At 46.0% G+C, this 24325-nt stretch overlaps 1 protein-coding gene across 1 annotated transcript in view; it reads right to left on the bottom strand.

Annotated features, from left to right (window-relative positions):
- Positions 1-24325, bottom strand: part of NCAN (neurocan) — a 220557-nt gene that overhangs the window by 144140 nt on the left and 52092 nt on the right. Inside the window, exon 6 of the mRNA XM_078670555.1 lies at positions 21621-23159. Within this exon, the coding sequence (XP_078526681.1) occupies positions 21621-23159 (1539 nt within the window). The remainder of the gene's footprint in view (positions 1-21620; positions 23160-24325) is intronic.

Below are 24325 nucleotides of genomic sequence, written 5' to 3' on the forward strand. Positions count from 1 at the left end.
GTGGACTCGTGTTTGGATATAGAAATATATATATATATATATATATATATATATATATATATATATATATATATATATATATATATATATATATATATATATATATATATATATCTCACTGCACTCGTCCAACAAGAACCAGCACTCCCCAATGTTCCGGGGCACTACCGATCCTGAACAAACGAAAGCTGACCCAGCCTTAGGGTGAAGAGAATATTTTATTTAATTTTGTTGCATCGCCACCAGCATAACGTTTCGGCCTACTCAGAGGCCTTGGTCACATGACGCTAGGGGTGGGACAGACTGTTTTTAAAGTGCTAGTGTATAATTACAAAGACACATTATTGGTTCGACACAGGTTCCTGGTAATAGACATAGAAAACATGTTCACAGTACACGTTAGACAAGCCTGTATAGTTACAATGTTGAAAAGTGTTAAATAACAAAATTTACATATGTACAAAAGGCAAGACTGGATTTTCAATAAAAAAGATCCAACCAACGTGCAAAGACACTATCATATTGTCTGAACAATGGGGGTGTAGGAGGAGAAAAAAAAAGTGTTTTCACTGTAGCGAAATGTGGCAAAAAAATAGGGGTAGACACAATGTTCAATTCCCTAACATCATACATACTGCCACCATTACAAATCTACACATCCCTCTCTATGGTGAATATAACTCTAATATTACCCAAGTGGGTGAATACCACGTCATATTCAATGATTGTATCATTCGAACCACTTGTAACATACATTTGATGATTGTAGTCGTAATTGCGTTAATATAAATGTGTCAATGCAGAAAAACAACATAAAATAAAGGGTGTCGTGAACAGTGATGACACAAAATAAATTGATAATGTTAAAACCCCTCCCTAGATGGATGATGGGAGTATGTTGGATTGATCATCATAGATCATCTTATCACAGTAGGGGAAACCTCCAGCGGCAGTATTGTTTCAGAATAGAATTTCTTGAAAATGTCAACGTCTAAATACTAGCACTACTGATAAAAGGATATCAGAGTGCTAGTTAGACTACAGAAAACTTATTGGATGGGACTGACTGGAATTAACAGATGGGTGTAGAAATCAACACTGGTGTTTAAGCCAAGTGGTGTCGAGATCAAGGATATATTGGGTTTCAAGGGCTCTCAGAATAGCTTCACGGTTTCCACCTCTACGAAGAGGCGGGACCGAATCGATCGCAAAATATTTTAGTAAATGACTTTGTTTATCGTGATGTTCCTTAAAATGACGAGCCACCGGATAGGTGGGGTCATCAGTGTTGATAGCCCTGATGTGCTGGAGGATCCTCTTGTGCACCTGCAGCTTCGTGCTACCGACATATCCCAGGGCACAGGGACACTCCAGCACGTACACTGTGAACTCAGTTTTTTTTTTTTTGCAGAGTTTTATATAGCGCGAACTAGACCCGAACCGAATCAGGTATCAGAGCGCTTTACATAGCACCAGTTACGTTACATGAGGACATACATTCCTTTTTTTTTTTTTTTTTTTTTAGGCACGGGGAGATTAAGTGATTTGCCCAGAATCACAGGAAGTTTTGGCGTCGTTACCGAGTCTCGAACCCAGATCCCCAGGTCCGAGGTCGAGCGCCCTAGCCGTTAGGCCAACTTGCATGTCAATTGCTTGGTGATCAGGCGGGGAACATCAGAAAAAGGTGTTAAGTACTTAGTCATGTTCACACCATGTTTGCAAGCCGAGCATTTTTTGAAGCCATTGATTGCCTTGTACCAGGGTATAGATGTAACAACCTCGGGACTAGACTTGACTAACGCTTCACCAAGAGAATATGCCTTTTTGCAGGAGATGTCAGGTCTCCCTGGCATGAGGTGACCATTCACTGGATCAGAACTGATAAGATTCCAGTTTTTTTAAACAATTTTCTTTAGGGCTTGAAATTGGCGATTGAAAGTCAATACCAATCTCACCGGTTGGTTAGCGCTGTCTTCTTCTTTGTTGGTTAATCTCCTGGGTTGCAAGGCTGCCTTCCTGGACATGGCATTCACTTTGCGAATTGCTGAATCAATTAAGCTAGGAGAGTAACCCCTGGCCAAAAATCGGGCCTTACTATCTCGTTGCACCTGTGTGCACTGATCTTCTGTGCTGCAGATACGTCTGATGCGCAGCATTTCCCCGTAGGGGATGCTGCGGATCAGATGTGCCGGATGATTACTCTTGGCATGAAGCACAGTGTTTCCGGAAGTTGGCTTACGGAACAATGTAGTGTGTAGTTTGTTATTGGTATCCAAGACTTTAACATCCAAGAAATCAATACAAGTTTGGCTCATACTGTGGGTAAACTGTAGATTGTATGCATTGTTGTTAAGCTGTGCAATAAAGTCGATTGCCTCCTGTTTAGTGCCCCGCCATATCAGAAATATATCGTCAATGTAACGATACCAATGGGCCACGATATTAGCCATGATCAGACCGTGTGTACCCATGAGGACCTGCCTCTCCCAGTAGCCCATGTGCAAACAGGCATAACTGGGAGAAAAGCAGGCCCCCCATGGCCACGCCCCTGATCTGCTGAAAGAATTGGTTGTTGAATTGAAAATAGTTGTTATTTAAACAGAATGAAATCATAGCAATCAACATTTTGTTGTGTTCCACAAATTGCACAGATCTGTTACCCAGGAAACATTGTATAGCCCTTAGTCCGTCAAGGTGCCTAATGCTGGTGTATAAAGATGATACATCAAGGGTGATTAACCAATAATAATTAATATATATATATATTTAGTTTTAAAAAACTCTAATCCTGAATTACAGAACTGTCTTCACTGAGGATTATACAAGTATGCAACATGAAAACAAAACTACAAAGAGTAAAAATAAAACAAACATGACAGACCTAAAAAACCATACAAATATTGGTTAAAAAACACATTTGGACAATATTGTGACTGAATCACCAGGGAATCAAAAGCAAAAGTGAATCAAGGCCAATGTAGTAGAAGATATGTATTGCACAAACACGTATAACATGACATAAATTACAACACACAGAAGAACCCGACGCTGCATTCTGGGTTCATCATGGTTAGAGAGATGTTCCGTAAGTATGCTCCATCAAAAAACAGTTCCACCATAGAACAAAAGGCTGGCTTGTCAATGAAATATCACAATAGTTGGGGGCGTGTTTTTCCTCCTACGGCCAAATAACTCCCCTATTTGTGGTTATAACACCAACCGGTGCCCCGTGCCTCTTAAGGAAGGTGCTCGCGACTCGTCGCCCTACAAGAACTATGTGTAAGTGTGTGGGGGAGACGAAGGTGTGGTTGGGGGTCCCGGTAGACGCTACCTACCTTTGTCAAGCTCTCGGAACCCGCTGAGCTCTTAGTCCTCGGAAGCAATCGCAGGCGATGAGACTGAGCCATTTAAATAAATTCAAACAAATGTATCCACCAGCTACACGTTTTTTTCTCCATAGAGGAAAAAGATATTGAATCAGAAGTTAAATTCAAGGAAAACTACAAATAATTCTTAGGTGGAATTTAGTTGAATCTTTCCAGCCTTAGAATGCCTGGTCTCTGTTAAAGAAAAATTTCAGGCAATCTGGATACCATGAGACTTCCCTGATCCTTAAGACCTGATCATTAGATGAGGTAAAGGATCACACGTATGCTTCCTTTGTTCCTCACGAGTAAAGTCCTAAGAGCAGGACCAGTGAGGGGATGCGTAATCTGAATTTCAACGCATCTCTTCTGAAGTGGAATTACACTAATTTACATTGGTGATCGGATAACAAGAGGAGGGGCATGTTTGTCGCTAACCTCTATAAAACTCTCATTACGGCTAATTAAAACGTTGGTGTGAAACACAAGCTTGAAGACTAGTGATCCGCAGATATGACAAATCTCTCTGTAGACAATCCGGTCACTGGATTTCGATGGGGTTTTGTGAAAGTTAGATTAAATTGAAATGGTAAATATGACTTGCATATCCTTTGGCTATCGTATAGAAATATTCCTGGCAGGAGTTACAAGCCTGACATTCTCCAATGATTGAGTATCAGTGTATATTAGGATTAATGTCTGATAAGGCTCTTTTGCAGACACTTTGCTTGGTGAGTTGGGATCTATTTTGCTCAGATCAGGTAATTAAATGTTCTCTTTCGATGTGTAGAAGAGTTTAAAATTTCTTGTGTGTTTGGTATCATCAAAGAAGGGTGATAAGTAATGAATCTACAGCAGTGACAAAGATGTACCTCAGTCGGACGTTTACCACCTCAAACCACCCCCACGTTACATCAAGAGGATGGCGGAAGATAATTGCGAGGCAGAAAAACAACAGATTCTGTGGTGTATGATTATGTATCATAATTGTAATTGTAATTCTGAAGCTTATAAAGCGCATGATTACACTTACCAGTGTGTCCCCGCGCTGAATAAACCGCTGAGGAACCCGTCCTGGCCTGTTCCTGTGAGGCGCCCAACTCCTGGGCACCCCCCTGGTGAAGCCAGGCATCCTTAGCGATTAGGGCCGGTGTGGAGACTAAGCAAGCTATTGCCCAGAGTTGCAGCGTACGACCCCATGATTACAGTAGGCACCGTGCCGAGTATTATCGGGTCTATGGACATTTGAGCTCAAGACCCTGCCGCGATGGGAAGTGAACCCTGGTCCCGGGTCAGACCTCTGCATCAGGGTCTGCCGCTCTAATCAGTGAGCCACACTCCTCCACATGAAAGAAAAGAATATGACAAACTGAAAGACAATAAGACTCTCCTTCACTGTCAATAGTGGACGCGGCCTTCCTCTCCTCTGGGGCGTGGGAAGAACGAATATGGTCTGGTAGCCCTGAGAGTTCCTATCTAAAAACAAAAACACTGGAGGAGTCGAGGTGGTGCAAGATCATAGGTTGTGTCGTGAGCTATTTGACACAGACAGACCGCGGGGGCATTCCTCTGATGGCATTGGGAGCTTGTTTCTGTCCTGTGTATCTCTCCCCTTTTTTGTGCACCCTGTGGGATGAGTAGTGGCAGCTGCTACTTAACGGGGGTGGCGGGGGAAGGGGGGAATGAAATATAAAAATAAATGAATCACTTCCTTGAAGGCTGGTCACCGCCTCTTTGTCCTCTTCGTCGTCAACTCCCAGAAGCAGCAAGCACACAGGCTCCCCTATCCAATCACAACGTTGCTGCGACCAGCATGACAGCAGCGACGTGATTGGTCTGAGTGTCATGGTGCAGTGCTCAGAGAGGGACTAGGAGCTTGTGCATGTTCTCTACCCAGGCTTTGCAATGCAGCCTGGTGGAAAACTTGCTAAGTACGCATGACTGTTTGGCCGGCCCAAAACTGTCATGCACACTTAATAGAGTTCTCACCACTCCTCCCCTGCTTTGACAAGCCCAGCCCCGCACCACACGTAAGTCAGCACTGAATAAAATAACATTGTGGTATTATAATTTTATTTTTCCTTTTTGAACTGCTCACAGAGCAGTGGGGCGACACTCCTCCGCCCACTGAGTACTCCTGACATGGTGACTTGCTGCCTGAAGAAGCACCACTCTCCGTGTCCGCACCTACCACGATTACATCTTCGCGTCTACACAGATGGCATCTTCTTTGGTACCTCTCCAGTGTCCCTATACAACAGACAGACACAAAAGACTGAAGGGAGGGACTGAAGCTTCCTGGACAGCATCGCGTGGTCAGTGGAAAAGAAAATGAAGGGTTTGGCGTCTCTGGTTCTGCAGATGGAACAAGAACTTGCTTCTTTGACTGACACTTTGCGGCAGCTGGAGGCCACGGGCAAGTGACCAAAGCCACCCTTGTGAACCCAGAACACAGATGAGAGATTTTAATTATTTATAAAGCACAAAATGTTGCTGAAAAGGCATCCTGGGTCTCGGAACTTCACAACAGGAGGAAACGGAATTGACAGAGGAACTCAAGGAAAGAGGCTCCGCGGTTTAACTGGGTCTTCAAGGCTCTATGACGCAGTAGTCAGAGGTCAGCCGGAAGCGAACCAGCAAGGAGTTCCAAAGTTGTGGTACAAAGATCTTGAGAGCCCTACTCCAACAGCGAGCCCTTTCAAAATGTGGTGCCTTCAACTTATGAGGAGGGTCAGATCTTAGCACTCACACCAAGGTGAGGCATAAACTCAGAGAGAAATAATAGACCACATTTGTAAAAGGCCCAAAAACAAAGCAGAGTCTTGACCTGGGGATTTGGTAATTAGTAGCAAAACGAGTGCAGGACGTGCAGCAGGCACGCGGTCGCACCCGTGAAGCCCACACTGAAGATGAACCGCCATGTTTTCCAGACTTTGAGTTTCTCCACAAGAGCTTAGAGGAGGCTGATAGACAACTTTACGATCAATATTATGGGAGGGAATATCTGCCCGAGTGATAGGTGCTTACCTCTCCCCGTCCATGAATGGACGCCTGAACACCAAGGAGCACAATCAAATTTTATGGACTTGGATGTCAAAAGCCTGGCCCTTTGTTAAAGAAATGACCGCAGGATTTCCTTCTCTCGAGTCCGGGGTGGGCAGAGCACACAGGCAATCAGGTCACTCAGCAACACCCGACCATCAGGTCTCCTCTAACAATGAGAACTTCAGTCTTATCGGTGATCGTTGTCAGATACTTGGAAGCCATCTCACCATGGATGGTGATGAGACACACTCTCAGCCATCCCGTATGGTTGGACGATTGAGGACTGAATGTAAGCAGCAGCTGGGTGTTATCGGCCTAAGAGAGTGCTTGGAAACAAACCCGTCTGTATAAGCAGAGGTTGAACATAAGAGGGTGAGTAAAATGGAAGAGAGTACCAAAACGTGAGGTGCACAGCAAGATAAACTGGGCTTAGCAGAGCGAAAGGGGGAGAACTACTGTCGGTGTCCAGCAATCGAGGAAAGATTTAATCCCCCAATGCTGGACCAGTTAAACCAGCGGCACCTACATGCACAATCAGAATATCATGATTGACTAAATAAAATGAGGTCGAAGATCCATAATCAGCGACATGCTTCATCACACGTCAACCTGATCCTGGACCCGAGTTTATCAAAGGTGGCCAGCAGAATCTCTTCAAAGCTGTGCCTGGCACCAGTTTAAGGTCCCGGCTTGCAAGCTGGCCAGTTGTTTTGCCAACTGTTATTCCACGAGTTTGGCAAAGGCAGTAGAAGATGTGCAATGGGCCTGAAGTTCTATAAGTCACTCTGGTTTAGCTTGGGCTTGTTAAGCAGAATAGTTCCCTTTTAGCCGACACATGGAACTACTTCTGAAACAAGCGAGGTGTAAGTAAAGTGACACTGAGATGGGACGCCAGCAGGTGCCACTGATTGCCAAAAGGCAATAGGGCATGGGCTGACTGGGGAACCTGACTTGCCCCTACCCGGCTGGCAGGGTGAATGTAATCTCTTCATAGATGTTGCATACTTATGAAAAAAACAGAGGCAAGCCCATCACAGAGGCATTAAGAAGACCCAATGTTCGATACACAACTAGAGAGTGTTCATGCCGCATATTCTTGATATGTCCAGTTTTACTTAAAAAAATACGGAATTAGGAAAAAGCAAAATCATACATAAAATACAACTACTAGAAAACCAAGGCAGAGTTCAATCAACCCATACTGGCAGCTGCAACACCACTATTAAAAACTACATTGGTTTTGATACCCAACCCAATGCAGACTTATCTTCTTACTCAACTCAATAATGTTTCCTTTGTCAGGAGTTCCCCGTATACACTCTAGTTTCTCTGTAAAGTGTGAATCACCTCGTGGACCAAATGTTTATGAGACATCTTCCCTTCACTTGCCAATGCGAGGCCTGTGGCGAGTTTCGCCCGTGCTCTGGTACGGCATTTTGCTGATATATCTGTGGCGACCCAGAAAATTCTCCTCTACTTCCTCATTCAGTCATTTTCCCAGTCTGCCCTTCGAGATAATTTTCACCAATGACATCAAAGGTTTGTACTCAACAAGAATGAGGTGGTCTGCAGACCAAAATATTGTCAAAGAGCTGATGAGTGGGCGGGATCCATTGTAAGCCAATACAAAACCTCAAACTGCTGACGAATGAGGCCATTATTCTAATTAAGATTCAGGGGGTATATTAATCAAATTTAAATGCAGGGGGTATTCCACCATGACACAATAGACGACTATGGCGTTCTAACATCTGCATTTATAACACGTTTAAGCCGGCTCACGCGTGAGACTTCAATGACAATGAGAAGGCACTTCGGGAAAGACATACAACTTTTAATTCTATGAAAATTTGTCAAGTGATATTTCCCAGATCTGGGACTTTTCTTTTCTACACAAGTCTGTGGGAACTTAGAATCTCCTCATGAGAGAGCGCTCTTTCTAGTAAACGACACCCCATTAGAGGCCAAGTGAGACAGCCTTGCAGTTAGTTCTTTGAGTTTTTTAAGTTTCAAGATCGTCTTCCCGCCGCAATCGATGGATCTTGTCGAGCGCCAACTACAAATGGAAGTCAAATGCGCTTGGTGCCCTCAGTCATATTTCTTTGCTCGCGCCCTTTTGCTGCCCTAATCTACCGACATTAGCGGCACTTAGCACGCTTGTAATTAGCTGAATAGGAACACGCGGCTTCCCCAATTCCAATATTTGATCATCCTCTTGTTTTCATTTGCCGGGATTAGCAGAACACACAGACCCAGTCTGGCTGCTATCCACTGGCCTTACACATCAGAGAGAAGGAATATAAAAAAAAGAAATAGCACAGCTGCACAGGTATAAATTATTTATGCTGAGGGTCAAATCCAGGCCAGAAAAAAAAAATATTAACGGAAGGCTGGAGATCTGTGCGTCCGTTTATTGATTTACAGCGAAACAATTCATCAAAATGTTCTGGTAGTGGCTTTTTTATTAGTTGAGAACAGGCTTGTAATCCTGTTATTTTAATTAACTGCAATTCGCCATAGATCCGCGGCGTGGCCCTGGGGCGGTCGCCGCGGTGCCTTCTTTCATTTTAAAGCCGCCATTAGAAATGGATCACGGATGTCAACTCTCGGTCCATCTTGGGTCAGGTTCAGCCCAGATTTTCAGAATAACCGCTGGCTTTGTAACTCAATCCTAATGAAATTTGTGTGGAAATTTATCTTATGTGGAGATCCTGAAAATATGAAATTGCTCCAGTACTGGAGTATAATGCTGGACACCTATGCACAAAATAGTAAAGAAAATATGTGTTCTAAACCAAATTAATCACGTTAAATTGGACACCCCGGGTAAAAAGTGGTGCTTCGATTAGGGAAAAGGCCTAAATTTATAGAATCATGAGTTTCCTGAAAAGTAAAGTTGTTCGCCCAAATGAAATAATAAAACAATATTGCATTTTGCAAACTGGAAAAAGGCTGTATCTTAAGAGCAACCAATCAGAAGCCAGGAAGCAGTTACATTTCTCCCCCCAAGTAACACAACGCATTCTCACTGATGCAGGGCAGTCAATAGGGGGACCTCAGAAGCTGTGGCAGTAACAAATCAGAACCAAGAGGCATAGAAAGGCCACCAATCAGTGCCAAAGAGGCAGGTGTGAGTCACGCCATGTTATGGAGAAGGAGATGAAGCCCACCAATCACGATGGAGAGAAAAAGGAAGATCACCAATCGGCATCAAACGTTGGTAAGTCCACCAATTGGGGTTGGTCATAAACCGGAATCAGGAAAGACAGGAAAGGTAGCCACGGACACTGAAATGCAGGCGAGGACACACAACAATGAAACGAAATAGAGGGCATAGATGTTATGTTATGTTATTGGCAATTTATAAAGCGCGCGTACGCCCGAGGGCTTCTTGGCGCTGGTAAGATAAAAAACATAACAGGAGGAGAGTCTGGCGGAGGAGTTATTTCGGGTAAGCTTGTATGAAAAGATGTGTTTTAAAAGCCTTTCTGAAGGCAAGAAGGTCTCTACTCTGTCTGAGGGCAAGAGGTAAGGAGTTCCATAGGGTGGCTGCAAGGAAGTGAAAACAGCTGCCGCCTTGTCGTTTTTTCTTGAAACGAGGAACTTCTAGAAGATCTTTGTGAGCAGATCTTAGGTTCCGTGGGGGGACGTATCTACCGATCAGCTGTCTGATAAATAGGGGTCCTTTGCCTTGCAGAGCCTTAAAGATAATGCATCCGGCTTTAAATTCGGTTCTTTGAGCCACGGGGAGCCAGTGCAAACTCTCGAGGCCTGGTTTGATAGGTTCCCATTTGGGTACTTTGCAGATCAGCCTGGCGGCCTGATTCTGCAGGTACTGAAGTCTCTTGAGTTGTCCTGCGGGTAGGCCTAGGTATAAACTGTTGGAAAAGTCAATATGGGAGAGTGCCAGGGCCATGACCACCTGGATTAAGGCGGAGGGAGTGAGGAAATGGGCGATTTTCCTGATTTTCCTTAATTGGAAAAATCCAGAGGAGACCACGGTGCCAATTTGGGATTTTAGCGAGAGGTCCTCGTTGATGGTTATCCCTAGGCTTTTCACAGTGGAAGATTTTTTAGGGGGGAGGCCCATGTCCGATGGCCAGAAGTTAGGGCTCCAACTAATTTCGCTCTTGCCGGGCAGGATCAACTCAGTTTTCCCTGGGTTTAGTCTGAGGTGGTTTGAGGACATCCAGCTCTGAATTAGGGTCATGGTGGCCTGGAAGTCCTCCACCGCGTCAGGAGAGTTGAGGACAAAGACAAGCTGTAGGTCATCTGCATAGTTGTATGCAGTGACTTTATGCTTACTTAGGGCAAAGAGGAGGGGCCGCATGTATAGGTTGAACAACAAGGGGGATAGTGAGGAGCCCTGGGGCACCCCACAGAAAGACTTGACCTTGGCGGCAGAAAAGGAGCCTAAGCGAACCGATTGGGTACGTTCGGAGATGAACGATTTTAACCAGGCTAAGGCAGAGTCTCTGAGGCCCGCCTGTTCGACACGGTTGACCAGAATGGAATAGTCAACCGTGTCGAATGCCGCGGATAAGTCGAGGAGTACTAAGGCTTGATGAAGGTTGTTATCGGCGTTGGACCTCAGGGTGTTTTGAACTGCTAATATTACCGCTTCAGTGGAGTGACCAGGTCGGAAGCCCGCCTGGTTGGGTTGGAGGTATTCTGTTTCCTCCACGAAGTTAGAGAGGCAGTTGGTGACATGTGCCTCCAGCATTTTCGACAGAAAAGGCAGCAGTGATATGGGCCGGTAGTTCGCAAGGTCGAGCGGGTCGATGCCGGGCTTCTTGGTAAGGGGAATCAGTAAGGCCTGTTTGAAGCTGCTAGGTACTGTCCCTGACATAAGAGAGTCGTTGAGTAAGGATAGCATGCTGTCGGGCATAGCTCGACCAATTTCTTTCATGATATGGGGGGGGCAGATGTCCATAGGGGATCCTGATTTGACTCTAGACAATAAGGTTAAGAAGGTTTTCGAGTCGATAAGGGGGTAGGAATGTAGAGTTGAGGGATTGAAATAGATGTCGTCCACTGGGGCGGATGATGGAGATGTGAGGATGTTTTGCTTGATCGTTAAGATTTTGTCACGGAAGAAGTCATTCAGGGAATTGCATAGTGCTTGTGAGGGAACTACCGGGGGGGAAGTTCTGTCGTCGTTGCAAAGGTCGTTCACAATCCTGAAGATTTCTTTAGATTTGTTGGTGGAGTTAAGGACTTTAGATGAATAGTAGGTTGTTTTCAGGTTCTGTAGGGTTTTTTGATATGTCTTCCTGGCTGAGCAATATGCGGCTTTGGCCAGTGGGCAGTACTGGGAACGCCAGGTTCTTTCCTTTTGCCTCACTTCAAGTTTCAGTGTTTTTAGTTCGGGTGTAAACCATTTGTGTGCGTCCGGGCTCCTTGAGCAGCTAAGATGCGTAAGGGGAGCATAGATGTTAATCGCTTCGGTGAGCCAATCGTTGAGCCGGCTGTCGGCCTCGTCCACATTGTTGCTATCGAGAGGGGGGGAGTTACCCAAGAAATTTAGGAAGGCTGGCATGTCTATGGAGGACCATTTCCTAATGGTGTTGCTGGTTTGTAGTTTAAAATGGGTTGTCTTATCTAGCTGGAAAGAGAAAGTAATGCTGTGGTGATCAGACCAACAGCAGGGTTTTATGTCTAGTACAGATAGGGGTAGGTTCAGAGACCAGATTTGGTCGAGGCTGTGGCCCTTCTGGTGGGTCTCGGTGTGTATGTGTTGCGTCAGGTTAAGATCGCAGAAAAGTTCGCTCATCTCTGCAGCTTGGGGGTCCAACGATAGGTTGTCGAACCAGAAGTTTAGATCTCCAACCAGGAGTAGTTTAGGATGGTTAGTGACCAATGGTGCCAGTAGTTGAGCTAGAGCAGAGGGGAATGTAGCCATGGTTTGAGGAGGGCGATATAATAGGACCAATATAAGTGAGCCATTGGGGGTGTCAATTTTGGCGACTATGTTTTCAGTATTAGGTAAAGGCAGAGAGGGGAGCTGTCTGAGTTGGAATTTTTTATTGACGATTATTGCTGCTCCTCCCCCAGTTTTTCCGCCTGGGCGGAGAGCTGATAGAATATAGTAGTCTGCAGGAAGGGCAGCTAAAATATCTGGTAGTGAATCCGGAGTAAGCCAGGTCTCCGTCAGTAGCAACATGTCAGGTTGTTTGTCCATGAGTAGCAGAAATATATCAGATTGGTGCTTAATCATGGAGCGGGTGTTGAGATAGATACACCTGAACGTGTAGGTGGAGCAGGGTGAGGTCGTGCGCATAGAGTACTCGGGAGCAGGGGCGTTCATGAGGGAGGCAGGGTTGCCAATGCCTAAAAGAGAAATGCGTTTGGCGGCGTGATGGGGGACAGGTGGGCACGTAATAGCGGTTGGGCGCAATACCTGTAATTCAGCAGAAGTATAGCTGTAGTGGCTCGCAGGGTCCCTGGCCCCTGGTCCCGGACGCTCGCGGACGAGCGCAGACGAGCTTGCCTTATGCGCGCCTTCGGCGCGCATTCGTCGCGCCCGCTGCGCTCGTCCGCTGCGCTTCCTGTGTAGGCACATGATTTATAGCTGGAAAAGGAGATGAGGGGTGGGCGTGGCCTGTCCGGGTGGGCGTGGCCTATGTCCTGGGCAATGGCGGCAGGGAAACCAAAACAAACCCTCGCCAATGGGAGCTTGTATCTCAGCTGACTGAGGGCTCGTGAGAGCGCGAAGTGCTCGGTGCAGGTGAGTGCAAGTTTTAAAAAGACAAGTAAATTCTGTCGCTTTCAATTTAAAATGTACAAAATCGCTCTACTCCCGGCTCAAGCCTCAGGAGGTTCCGTTTTTTAAGATGCAGCGCTAGTGATCAGCGCTCTCTATATAGCGCGGGAAGGTAGGGGTGGGCGTGGCCTGTCCGGGTGGGCGTGGCCTATGTCCTGGGCAATGGCGGCAGGGAAACCAAAACAAACCCTCGCCAATGGGAGCTTGTATCTCAGCTGACTGAGGGCTCGTGAGAGCGCGAAGTGCTCGGTGCAGGTGAGTGCAAGTTTTAAAAAGACAAGTAAATTCTGTCGCTTTCAATTTAAAATGTACAAAATCGCTCTACTCCCGGCTCAAGCCTCAGGAGGTTCCGTTTTTTAAGATAGATGGGCCAAGTACCAAAGAAAGGTCTCAAGTATGACCCATTTTAATCAGGAAGCAGTCTTTACATCGCGGCTCGAAATACGCTGTGCCTTAACAATGCGATCCGAACCACGACTGCGTCTTTACAACACATTCCGATACCACGCACCTCTTTCAAAGGACTTGCCTTAAGGGAAGCGTTGTTGGACTGAAAACCACACAACAGTAACACAACTCAGATCTGCTAACACAAGGGTGTTCTGCTAGCTGAGCCCCTGATGAGTGACTATCTCCCACCAATGCCGGTGATGTCTAGTCGCGGCGTGCTCCAGACCTAAACACCACAATACACTCGTTCGAGTGGGATCTAATGGCCGAGATCTCGCTGCTCCACAACTACCAACTAGCGCTTGAAGTTCAGCTTCAGCTGCCACGCGCTCAACCACCAATTGATAATAACAATATATATTCAATATGAAACAAACAGAGGAAGACACGTCAACATTCAGACAGAAATATCACCAAAAAGGACATCTGCATCTTTCACAATATGCCACTGAGAAACTTGTTGCTGTCTTCCACATACTTTGCCCTATGTTCTCAACCATAGCAGTTCCATCTCATCCTTCCCTACAAAATAATATTGTCTCTTGTTCTTCCCGCTCACAGATTCCACCAAGCGCTTATCCAAACCCTCTCTCGTGATCGCTAACCCCCTGCCATTCTACCAACTACTGTTCCACATTGCTTCCCAGCACGTAAACCACAAACCTAATTCTTATTTCATCTTCCACTACCCGCCTCATCCTGTGTCTCAGACCCACTCGGCCGCCTTCCTTTTGTGAATTCTGTTCCAAGCTGACCCTTCAATTCTAATAGCTTGACAACCAGACATAATTCAGAATGCATCTGCCAGACACCCTCTCACCCTACAATCGATACTCACATAACACAAATTATAATACCGTCACACCGGCTTCAGGTGGATAGATGTATCACCTTCAAAGCAATACGCATCACTCGTCGAACAGTCGATGGAACTTCACCACTCTTCCTTCAACAAAAACTCCACACTTATTTCCTAAGAAGACCATTGGGTTTCAGCTTGGCACCTTTTTTGGCCTTTAAAACAAAGGAAAGTGGAAGATGTTCTTTCTTCGTCCAGATGTCTTAGCTTGGAGATTTGATTGACACATGAGTACGTATCATCGCCTATCACCTTGAATTCCCAAGAGCACTAAAGACCCGGCTCTCCACATCCATTTAATCACAGGATTCAGATGTCAACTCCAAGTTGCGAAGTATGTATGAGCGAATGTGTCTACCCCTCAGACTCTCTGAGGCACAGCAAGCTTTTTGCTCAACAACGTAGGCCACCGTTGGGCCGATTTACGAACTGCATTTTGTAGTATGTTTAATAGTACTAACAAAAGTGCTACAAAAGGCTCCTCACAAATCTACGAGTGTAAATCCCTACCTCTGACACTCGTATGTTTTCTCTGGGAGGCATCCTCCACCATGTAAATTCACTACTTGGCAATAAATTTGGGAGGGACCAGGGTGAATGATTCAAAAATGGGGTGTGCGGTTTAGGGAGAAGAGAGGTGGGCATTTAAGCTTAAGGAGGGGTTTAATGAGGGACAGTGATCCGTCCTTAACCCCTTCAACGCTGGGCAAATTCCCCTGCTGTGCTGGGGGATGGGGGGGTGCGCACAGCGCCCCGTGCTCATGACGAGGTCAGCTCGTCTTGAGCCACAGTGGTCGTGTGCTCATGACGAGCTGAGCTCGTCATGACCACACCCGTTTCTTTAGAACGCTCGCACAGCAGGGGAATTATCCCCGCATGCGAGCGTTCTAAAGGTCATGACGAGCTCAGCTCGTCATGAGCACACGAGCACCGTGGCTCATGACGAGCTGAGCTAGTCATGAGATTCGAAGGTGTTAAAAGAGAACATTGCTACTCACAAATTGTACTTTTAAAAATTACTACAATTAAAAGGGACCCAAGCAGTAGTAAATGTTCTCCAGCTCAGAGATGAACTAAGTCCAGAGCCACACATGGTGAACCACTGGTACTACATCACCCTCCCTTAGAAAATAATGGAGGCAGGGACTTTAAATATAACCCCATAGGAAATACTGTCACAATAAATTAAATTATTTAAAATTGTTGAAAGTATAAATGTATTTAATGTTAAAAAAAACTAAAAACAAATTTCTTAAAAAAAAAATACTAAATTAATGTACATTTCTATTAATGTATAATTACATTACTTTTCATTAAATCTATCCATTGCTTTAAAATATTTTTTGTGAATAGGTCGCATTATATTTTGAACATATATTTGAACCACACGCCCCTCAACTATTATCGCCCATGCAGGACATATTACATCTAAGACCCTGCCAAACATACACTGCTAAAGGGTGCTCATAAACGGGAAACGGCTTTTACAACGAAGCCGTTTCCACGAAATCTTTAACCACGCATGCAGTACAACGCATGCGTGGTTACCACTAATGCCTTTACCACGCATGCCTTTACTACGATGTTTGTAGTAAAGGCATATGTGGTAAAGTTAAAAAAAAAAAAGGGGGGCTTGGGGGGTCTCCCCCCCCAAATAAAACAACTCACCATAAGTCACGTCGGCATCATAGTCGTTTAAGAGAAATCGGGAAAAATGCCGTTTTCTCTTAACGACGTATGACGTCACCACGCTAATAGTCGAGGAAATGTTTATGCGTGGTAAACGAATTCCGTTGTAACGCATGCGTGGTAAAGGCATGCGTTGCAACGGAATTCGTTGTATCATCATATATTCCTCATAAACCTGGTACAAACTGGTGAGGGGTGCTACCCCGAAACCAGTCCCAGGATGCTTGTTTCCGGTCCAGGGAAGACATGGCTTGGCAGTTAGGGCTGGACTGTTACCATGAGGCACAGGGTCAAGTCTGAACTGGGGTGGCGAAGTGACCTAAAGAATGATGATGGATTCAACCCAGATCTGTGACTGGCGGGGGAGTGTCTGAAAAGGTTCAGCGCTCCATCCATCATCTCCTTTTATTTGCTTTGTTCCCCCTAAGTGGGCAGGGTATGCCCAGACGTGGGTCCCTTGCTCACATTGCCACTGGAATCAAGCTAGCCGGGCTGATTAGCCAGAAACCGGTCCCAGGATGCTTGTTTCCGATCCAGGGAAGATATGGCTTGGCAGTTCGGACTGGATTGTTCCCATGAGGCACAGAGTCAAGACTGATTTGCATATCGCTGGGTCTGAACTGAGGTGGCGAAGTGAGCTAAAGAATGATGATGGATTCAACCCAGATCTGTGACTGGGGGGTGTGTCTGAAATGTGTCAGCGCTCCGTCCATCATCTCCTTGTGTTTACAAACTGGAGTGCTTCATAGTCTTGTGAAGGGCATTTAAATGCTATACAAATTCTGCAGTACAACATCTAACTCTCTAACAAATTCTCTGTCTCGGTATTCTAACTGCATGCCGGTAACAACGCTGAGCTGTTTTTTGTGGCGATTAAACAATTAAATAAGCTCAATGTTCATGTTGACATTGCCCCAGATTTGATTCAGCCGCTGCAGTGGAGCGGCCTGGCACCCCACGTCTAATGGTTTATTTAATTCCAAGCTACTAGCATCTGTCAATTTAACTCGAATCGCACGTTTCAGGCCCAGCGCCCAATCCAAGATGGCCTCCATCCTAGCGGAAGGTTGGATTGTGCCTAGAGGGCAACGATCCGCCCTGCCCCCCAACACTGTTGGGTCCCTCCAGTGGAACTGATGATGCCAACAAGAGGGCGCTGTGGAAGCCAGACCTTCTTTCATGTGCGGAAAGAGCCCGGCGACCAAGCACCCCTTCTGAGCCGGAGCGGCGGAGCATGAATTATTCCTGAGCTGAAATCAGATGCAATTACCCGTCTGCGCTCCCCTTTGAAGACTCAGTCCCTGTTCGGTGAATGTTATGACAAGAAGGGATGTAATGGGCTCTAATTTGGCGGGGCGTTAATGCTTGCCAAAAAAAGGTTGCCATGGCTACCAGCTCATCTTCAAGCAAAATTGGCATGGGAAGGGAGTGGGGGGTTCTCTTTGACTCTTTCCGCCACTGATGTCTCTTTCTTCACCAGTCTCTTTCGTCCACCGGCCTCTGTTCTGCGCAGCGCTGGGGGATATTTTTGGTACCTGATCTCCGAGGTCAATAATTGGGGTCAGAAGCTGGGCTGCTTTTACCGGCCACTTCTGGCCTAGCTTTGCTTTTTCCTGTGGTCCTGAGTGGATGCGTTGCTTTCACTCAATGGCGGTCACAGTTACTCTGCTCTTGCCTGATGAGGTGCGTTGCCTCTGCTTGTTGGGTTCAGGCAGTGCAGTGTGTAGGCTTTCTGCTTCAGTGATTTGATTGATTTTGTTGGAGAGGGGGTGAAAGGAGAGAGGGTTGAGTTGCTTTTCCCCGGTGGGGTCGGTGTTTACCTTCCTTTTGTCCTGTGGAGTCTCTGTTTCCATGGTTTTGACTTGGAGGAGGGGAGAGTTTGAATGAATGAATGAATGGACTTTTCTAGAGAGCATGGCTACCCGGGGGCATCCCAGTGCTAGTAGCAGTGCTGCTTCAACTTCGGACAGTATTAGGGAAACAGGTACGTTTTTAACTGCTTTCGAAAGGGCATGTAATTTGGCTCGCGGTGGATACCAAGAGGTAAAAGATTCCACAGTTTAGCGGCATTGTACGAGAAGCGGCGCTCTCCGCTTCTTGCTTTTCTTATTTTTGGGAGTACCGCCAATTATTTATTATCTGAACTTAAAGACCTGTTAGAGCGATAGGGTTGGATAATGCAGCTGATAATGGGCGGGCCTATGCCTGAGAGTACTTTCCATGTAATACACAAAGCCTTGAACTGGATTCCAGGGCTGCATTGCTTTTTCCCAGTGAAGTTAGCGGTTGTGTTGCTTTTCCTGCTGCTGTCAGCAGTACTGTTCCTTTGCAGCGTGGTGTTGGTTGGTTGCGCGTCTTACACACAGCGGCGTCACAGTTCCGTCTCGGTTATCTGACGGGTGGGCCACTGTTGCCTTGTTTGGCACGGCGCAGTCAGGTTTCTACCAGTCACAAAAGAGTTGCTCATACATACATGCCAACATTTTGAAGCTGGTAAGAGAGAGTTTAAAAACAGGCAATTGATTTTTCCCATTGACTTACATTGAATCAGAGGGAGACACCTTAAAACAAGCCATTTTGGGATTTAAAAAAAAAAATGGAGTCTCCCCTGTGATCGGATCTGTATGTCTGTTCATAAGCAGGAAACAAGAGCGGATGGGGCGGGAATAGAGCTTTGGGAAGAAGGAAGTGACGGGGACGCACTGCCGGTCTTGCTGCCCTTGAACACCCCTGTAAAGTCCTCTTTCGATAGTCATCCCTGCTCGTCTGTGCACGAGCTCTTTGGGGCCATATGTATCATCATACCGTTTAGCGATTCCTAAATAGCGATTTTTAAGGAATCGCTATTTAGAAATCGCAAAACGGTATGTATGTAGGAAATCGCTTCTTTTTAGCGATTCCTTCACATTCCTAAATTGCGATTAGCAAATTGCTAATCGCAATTTTCCCGTTTATTTCTATGGGCCAGGAGGCCCATAGGAATGAAGGGGAAATTTGCGATTAGCAATTTGCTAATCGCAAATTGCGAATATTTTCAAGGGTGCAGGGGTGTCACAGGAACACCCTGCTGCACCCCTGAAAATGACATGTGTGGGCATACGGCGCACATACATGCCCTAAGGGCATGCATGAGCGTCATATGCCACCTTTGAATTTTAAATAAATTGCTTTTTCAAGAGAATTCGCAACTTACCACCAACTAGAAGTTGGTGGTAATTTGCGAATCCTTATGGGCATTTTTGCATTAATTTTTATTTGATACATTGCATTTAAGGAATTGCTAAATTTGCGATTCCTTAAGTGCAATCGCAAAATAAGGAATACAATTTTTGCGATTCCTTATTTTGCAGCCAAAATGTTTCGCACATACCATTTTGCAAATTAGCATTCGCAAAGGCCGAAATTCGGCGAATTTCAGCCTTTGCGAATGCTAATTTGCTTGATACATATGGCCCTTAGTTCTTAAACCACCATGGCGTCCGTTTTCTGTTGTGCACAATAAAGGCGCAGGCGTCCTCCAATCACAGGGCATTAACGCTTGTTATCCGCACACACAGTTCTCTTGCATTGCTCTCCACGCGCCATTTGCCCCATCTGCCCCCACAACTAAACGCGCCAAGCATAAAAATTATGCAAAATTAAAAATCCTCTTGTCTGAAATCACCATATTACAAGACGAGGAAAACGCCCCGGGGTCCAACAGAAATACTGATTTATGCAGCAGTGAAAAAGGGGATTACATGATATTACGGAGTCTCGCGAGGACACCGCTCCCAGCAAGAGGTTTACACCCCATGCTGTGGTTTCTTTCAATTGTGCAGAAAAAACGAAAGTGTACTTTTCTTGTGCTTGTACAGAGTTCTGGGGAATTTCACATGCAAAGCAGAGATACTTTATTGTACAATGTGTTATGCAATAAAAGTGTCCTGAGCCCCCGTGTGAGTGAATACCAAGAGATATGTCAGTTTTAGAGAAACATGGGGTCACTCACACACTTTCCCTATCAAAATCCATATTCCAGTCACGCAAAGGAAAGGCGCGCGCCCCTCAGATAGCCAATCCACTCCTACAGTCAGATCATAAATACTCCATTGTGCTATCTTGGGCAGAAACCTGTGCTTAACTCCATCACCCATTATGGACCGGAGTTTGCACCCGATTTGGTGTTTTAACTTGTCCACAAACTTTACAACGCCCTGTATTTCTTTCTGCATTGATTCCTTGGTATGTCTTAGAGCAATTTACACAGGCAAAGCAGGTCAGAACATGGAAAGTATGTGGCTGAATTATGTGGTAAACCCGCTCATGCATGTTATCCCTGCCCACCCGTGGGTGCCAGGCGATAAAACCACAAAGGGAAAAGCCCACGCTGCGGCTAGAAGCACCAGGACTTATTTTATGAAATAAAGTAGTTGTAAAGCGCTGCATGTACCCCGAGGGTGTCTAGGCGCGGGTTCAGATGAATGGATTTTGAGTATTATGAAGACACCATCAAAAAAAGCCAGGTTTTCAATCCTTTCCTAAATGTAAACAAACTGGGTTTTTTTCAACCCCAGAGCTTAGTAGTGGTATGGGTAAAGCTTTTTCCTCCCCATTTTACTTTCTGCACCCTGGGAACGATCATATTTCCACAATCCGAAGACCTAAGTGGTCTAGCCGGAATGTAGGGTTTGAAATACTGTGACCGCTGCCATGGACCAAGGCCACGCCGAGCTTTGAAGGCTAGGCATAGAGCTTTAAATTGAACACGCTTGGCTATGGGCAGCCAGTGTAGTTGTGTGAGAGCCTAGGAGTAATATCATTTACACCTGCCACAAACAATTCTGCAATTCCCTGTCTTGTGTAAAGGGAGCCATTTTTGGTTGTAAACGTAGGCCATATGACCGTCAGCGGGTTTCTGAATCGGACACGCAATGTTCACCATCCCCTTCCTGCACGGACCGTGCCACCAGATACTGCGTGGGAGTTATGCCAATGGAGAAGTGGAGAAGTGTGGCTCAATGGTTAGAGCGGCAGGCCCTGATGCAGAGGTCTAGCCCGGGACCAGGGTTCAATTCCCCGCCTCGGCAGGTCTTGGGCTCAAAATTCCACGGACCTGATAATTCTCGCCTCGGTGCCTATTCCAATCATGGAGTCCCACTCTGCAACTCTGGGCAATAGCTTGCTTTATCTCCACAACGGCCCCCACAACGCTAAGGATGCCTGGCCTCCACCTTGGGGATGCCCAGGAGTGGACACCTCACAGGGAAAGCCAGGATGGGTTCCACAGTGGTATTCGTACAAGCGCCTTGAGACCCTCGCGGGTGAGTAGTGCGCTATACAAGTATCCATTTATATTACATTTACAATAAATATTCTGAACGTTCATAAAAAAAGTATGTGTACCTTCCAAAAGGCTACGAACTCCAAACACTCACTATTAAATGGGCACATAAACAAATTTGCTCACCGTGGCTCGGCTCTTCCGTGTTCCTGCTGTAGGACAGATCTGGCTGGGGTTGAAGCCGTCTGCGGTGGTCGGCTTTGTGGACTTCATGGTTTGGCGAAGTTGTGGTTTCATCATTGTGGACCATCTCCTCCGCGGCTATGTCCACATCAGAACTGAAGTGAGGAGTCGAAGTTTCCTCTTTGTGTGTGATTATCTGAGTTTCCTCTTCCTGCATCACCTTTCCAGGTGTTTGCTTTGGGCCAGTACTTTTGTCTGCCGTGAAGGATTCCTCTGTGTTTGGAAACAGATGTGCAGATTCGTACAAAGTTGTGGGCTCACTGGGGTCGTCGTCGGAGGTCACAGTAGTCACATATGTGGATGACTTACTAGAAGTAGATACTGTAAAGTCGGTTGGATCTTGAGGGTTTTTCAAGTCAACTTCAGACGATCTTTCATGAGTAAGCACGGTTAGAGTGCTGTCCGATGGGTTTGAGGTTGAAATGTCCAATAGAGCCTCTTCCGGAGACCCTGAAGAGTCATTCGATGCTGGTGAGGTCCCACCGGAGTGCCTTGCAGGCTTATCCTCATCCAAAACAGGTTCAGTTGTTTCTATATTTAGACCCGCTCCCGTTGCCTCGGTTGAGTCGCGTGACTCTTCAGAAGAATCAGCCATGAAATCCATCTGTTCGTGGACGCCTTCCCAGCTGTCCCCTCTGAGCCGGCGAGGCTCATCCACCACGTTCGAGGAGTCGTCAGCAGCTTTCCCGCTGTCTTTAGCGATAGTAACATCTGAAAATTCTGCTTTGGGGTTAGATTCAGAGCTTCCCAATGGGACACCAGCTTGTTCTTCTTGTTGGTCCGATTCTTCCGGAACAATGGCTTGCTGAGATGGGACCAAACGCATTTCATGAACAACCTGTTCCCTGGGCGACCTAACATCCTCTGCCTGGAAGCTGGTTTCTGGTAGCTCGTCCTGGGCTTGCGATTTGACTGAGGATGTGGTGGACGATAGCGTTGACGTTTCCTTCAGTCTGTCCAAAGATATGGAGTCGTCTCCTTCATTTTTGTCCGTTTCCTCTGAGAGAGCAGCTTCCTGGGATCCCTGCTCTACGTTCAACAGGTTTGAAGATGGGGTTGAACTGCCTGCATCAATCTCAAGTACTTCACCCATCGATAGGAGCTCGTCTTTGTTCGATTCGTCGTGGATAGCGGCTTCAGAGGTCAATTGGAAGATCGCACCAGCCTCCTCTTGTAGCTGCTCATCCTGCACGAAGGAAGGCTTGGAGAAAGAGGCTGAGCCGTTCCTCTTGACCATCTCGGAACCCATCGAAGCAATCAGCTCGCCAACCTGCTGGCGGAAGACGCTGTTCCCTGTGGTGGAAGGGCCTACATCGTCTTCATTCAGGGCATTGTTGCTTCCAAAGTGGGTGCTGTACTGCGGCATGGAGCTTTCGAGTTCCTCTTCTGCCCACGGGCTCTCCGGGTTTGTCTCACTTTGTTCAGGAGACCACCAAGCCGCATCCCTCAGCGACAGAGCATTGACCGTGGAGGAAGAATCAGCTAAAGACAGAAAAGAAAATGGGAAAAAATATTAATTTTGTTAATTTTTCTATGGAAAAAAAATGGCAAACTTTACAAACTTTTTTCAATGAATCAACATGGCAACAGTTTTGGAGTTAAATTACAATGTTGCAAACTCCTAATTGGAGGAGAAGCCTGCAATTGCCTAGCATCTGAACTTTGTCTCTGTGCCACCACTGGTAGATAGATACCCGTGTGTTAGTTTGTGCCCATCAGAAGGTGTGCCAGTGTCAAACCCTCAGCCACAGACCTGATAAACCTAGGGTTTCCTGCGGTCTCCTGAAAGATTCAACTTTCGGCTGAGTGGTCTTTTTAAAAACTCCTTGGGGAGAAGGAAGGCGATTTAAGGCTAATGTGACCCTTTTTTGAAGGGGGCGGAGGAGAAAGCGGGTTCCCACAGGACAGGTCATGTTTTTTTGCATCCCAGCAGGGTGGGACAGGCCCATACAAGATAAGGGGTGCAGCTTGGTCAGTGAGACTGTGGGATGTGAACTTCCACTTTCCCAACAACCAGGCTGACACATACTGTTAACTGCTTAACCGCGGCAGCAATTCCGCAGCAGTGCAGCCGTTTAGCGGAGTGGGAGGGTCGCGTCGGCCTACGGACGTGCGCAGCACTACGGAGGTAGAGCTCGCAACGGCCGTTGGCCGATGAATGCAGCGAAGAGGTTATAATACATTATACAACAAGCAGGGTGCACAAGAGGGGCTGGGCTTAAGGGCCAGTGGAAAGAGGGAGGAATGAGATTGATAGAAGTACCAAGTGAGAGAAACACAATCATTTGTAGATTTGGGAGATTCATGGCCGAACTGCGTCTTAGGCTTATGGAATAAGAGGGGCCAGGCATTATAAAAGGCAACTTGGTCTGTTAAACCAGTATTTTCCAACAAGGCCGAACCAACAACGACTGACAATCATTCGCAGACTTTTTAAATGTATATAATATATCTTCTTACTCAGTATTTACACCGTTGTAAGTAAACCCAATGTCCTTTTATTTTATAAGAATGTATTTTTAAAACAATTGTTCCAATTTGCTTTTAAAATCGCATGCAAGTTATATTGCAGATGGTTTTAAGTAACTGTGCAATACAAAATAAAATAAATACAAAAAAATACAATAATTTGTCAAATAACCAACATT

The sequence above is a fragment of the Lissotriton helveticus genome, chromosome 12, assembly GCF_964261635.1.
Source record: "Lissotriton helveticus chromosome 12, aLisHel1.1, whole genome shotgun sequence".
NCBI classification, from domain to species: Eukaryota; Metazoa; Chordata; class Amphibia; order Caudata; family Salamandridae; genus Lissotriton; species Lissotriton helveticus.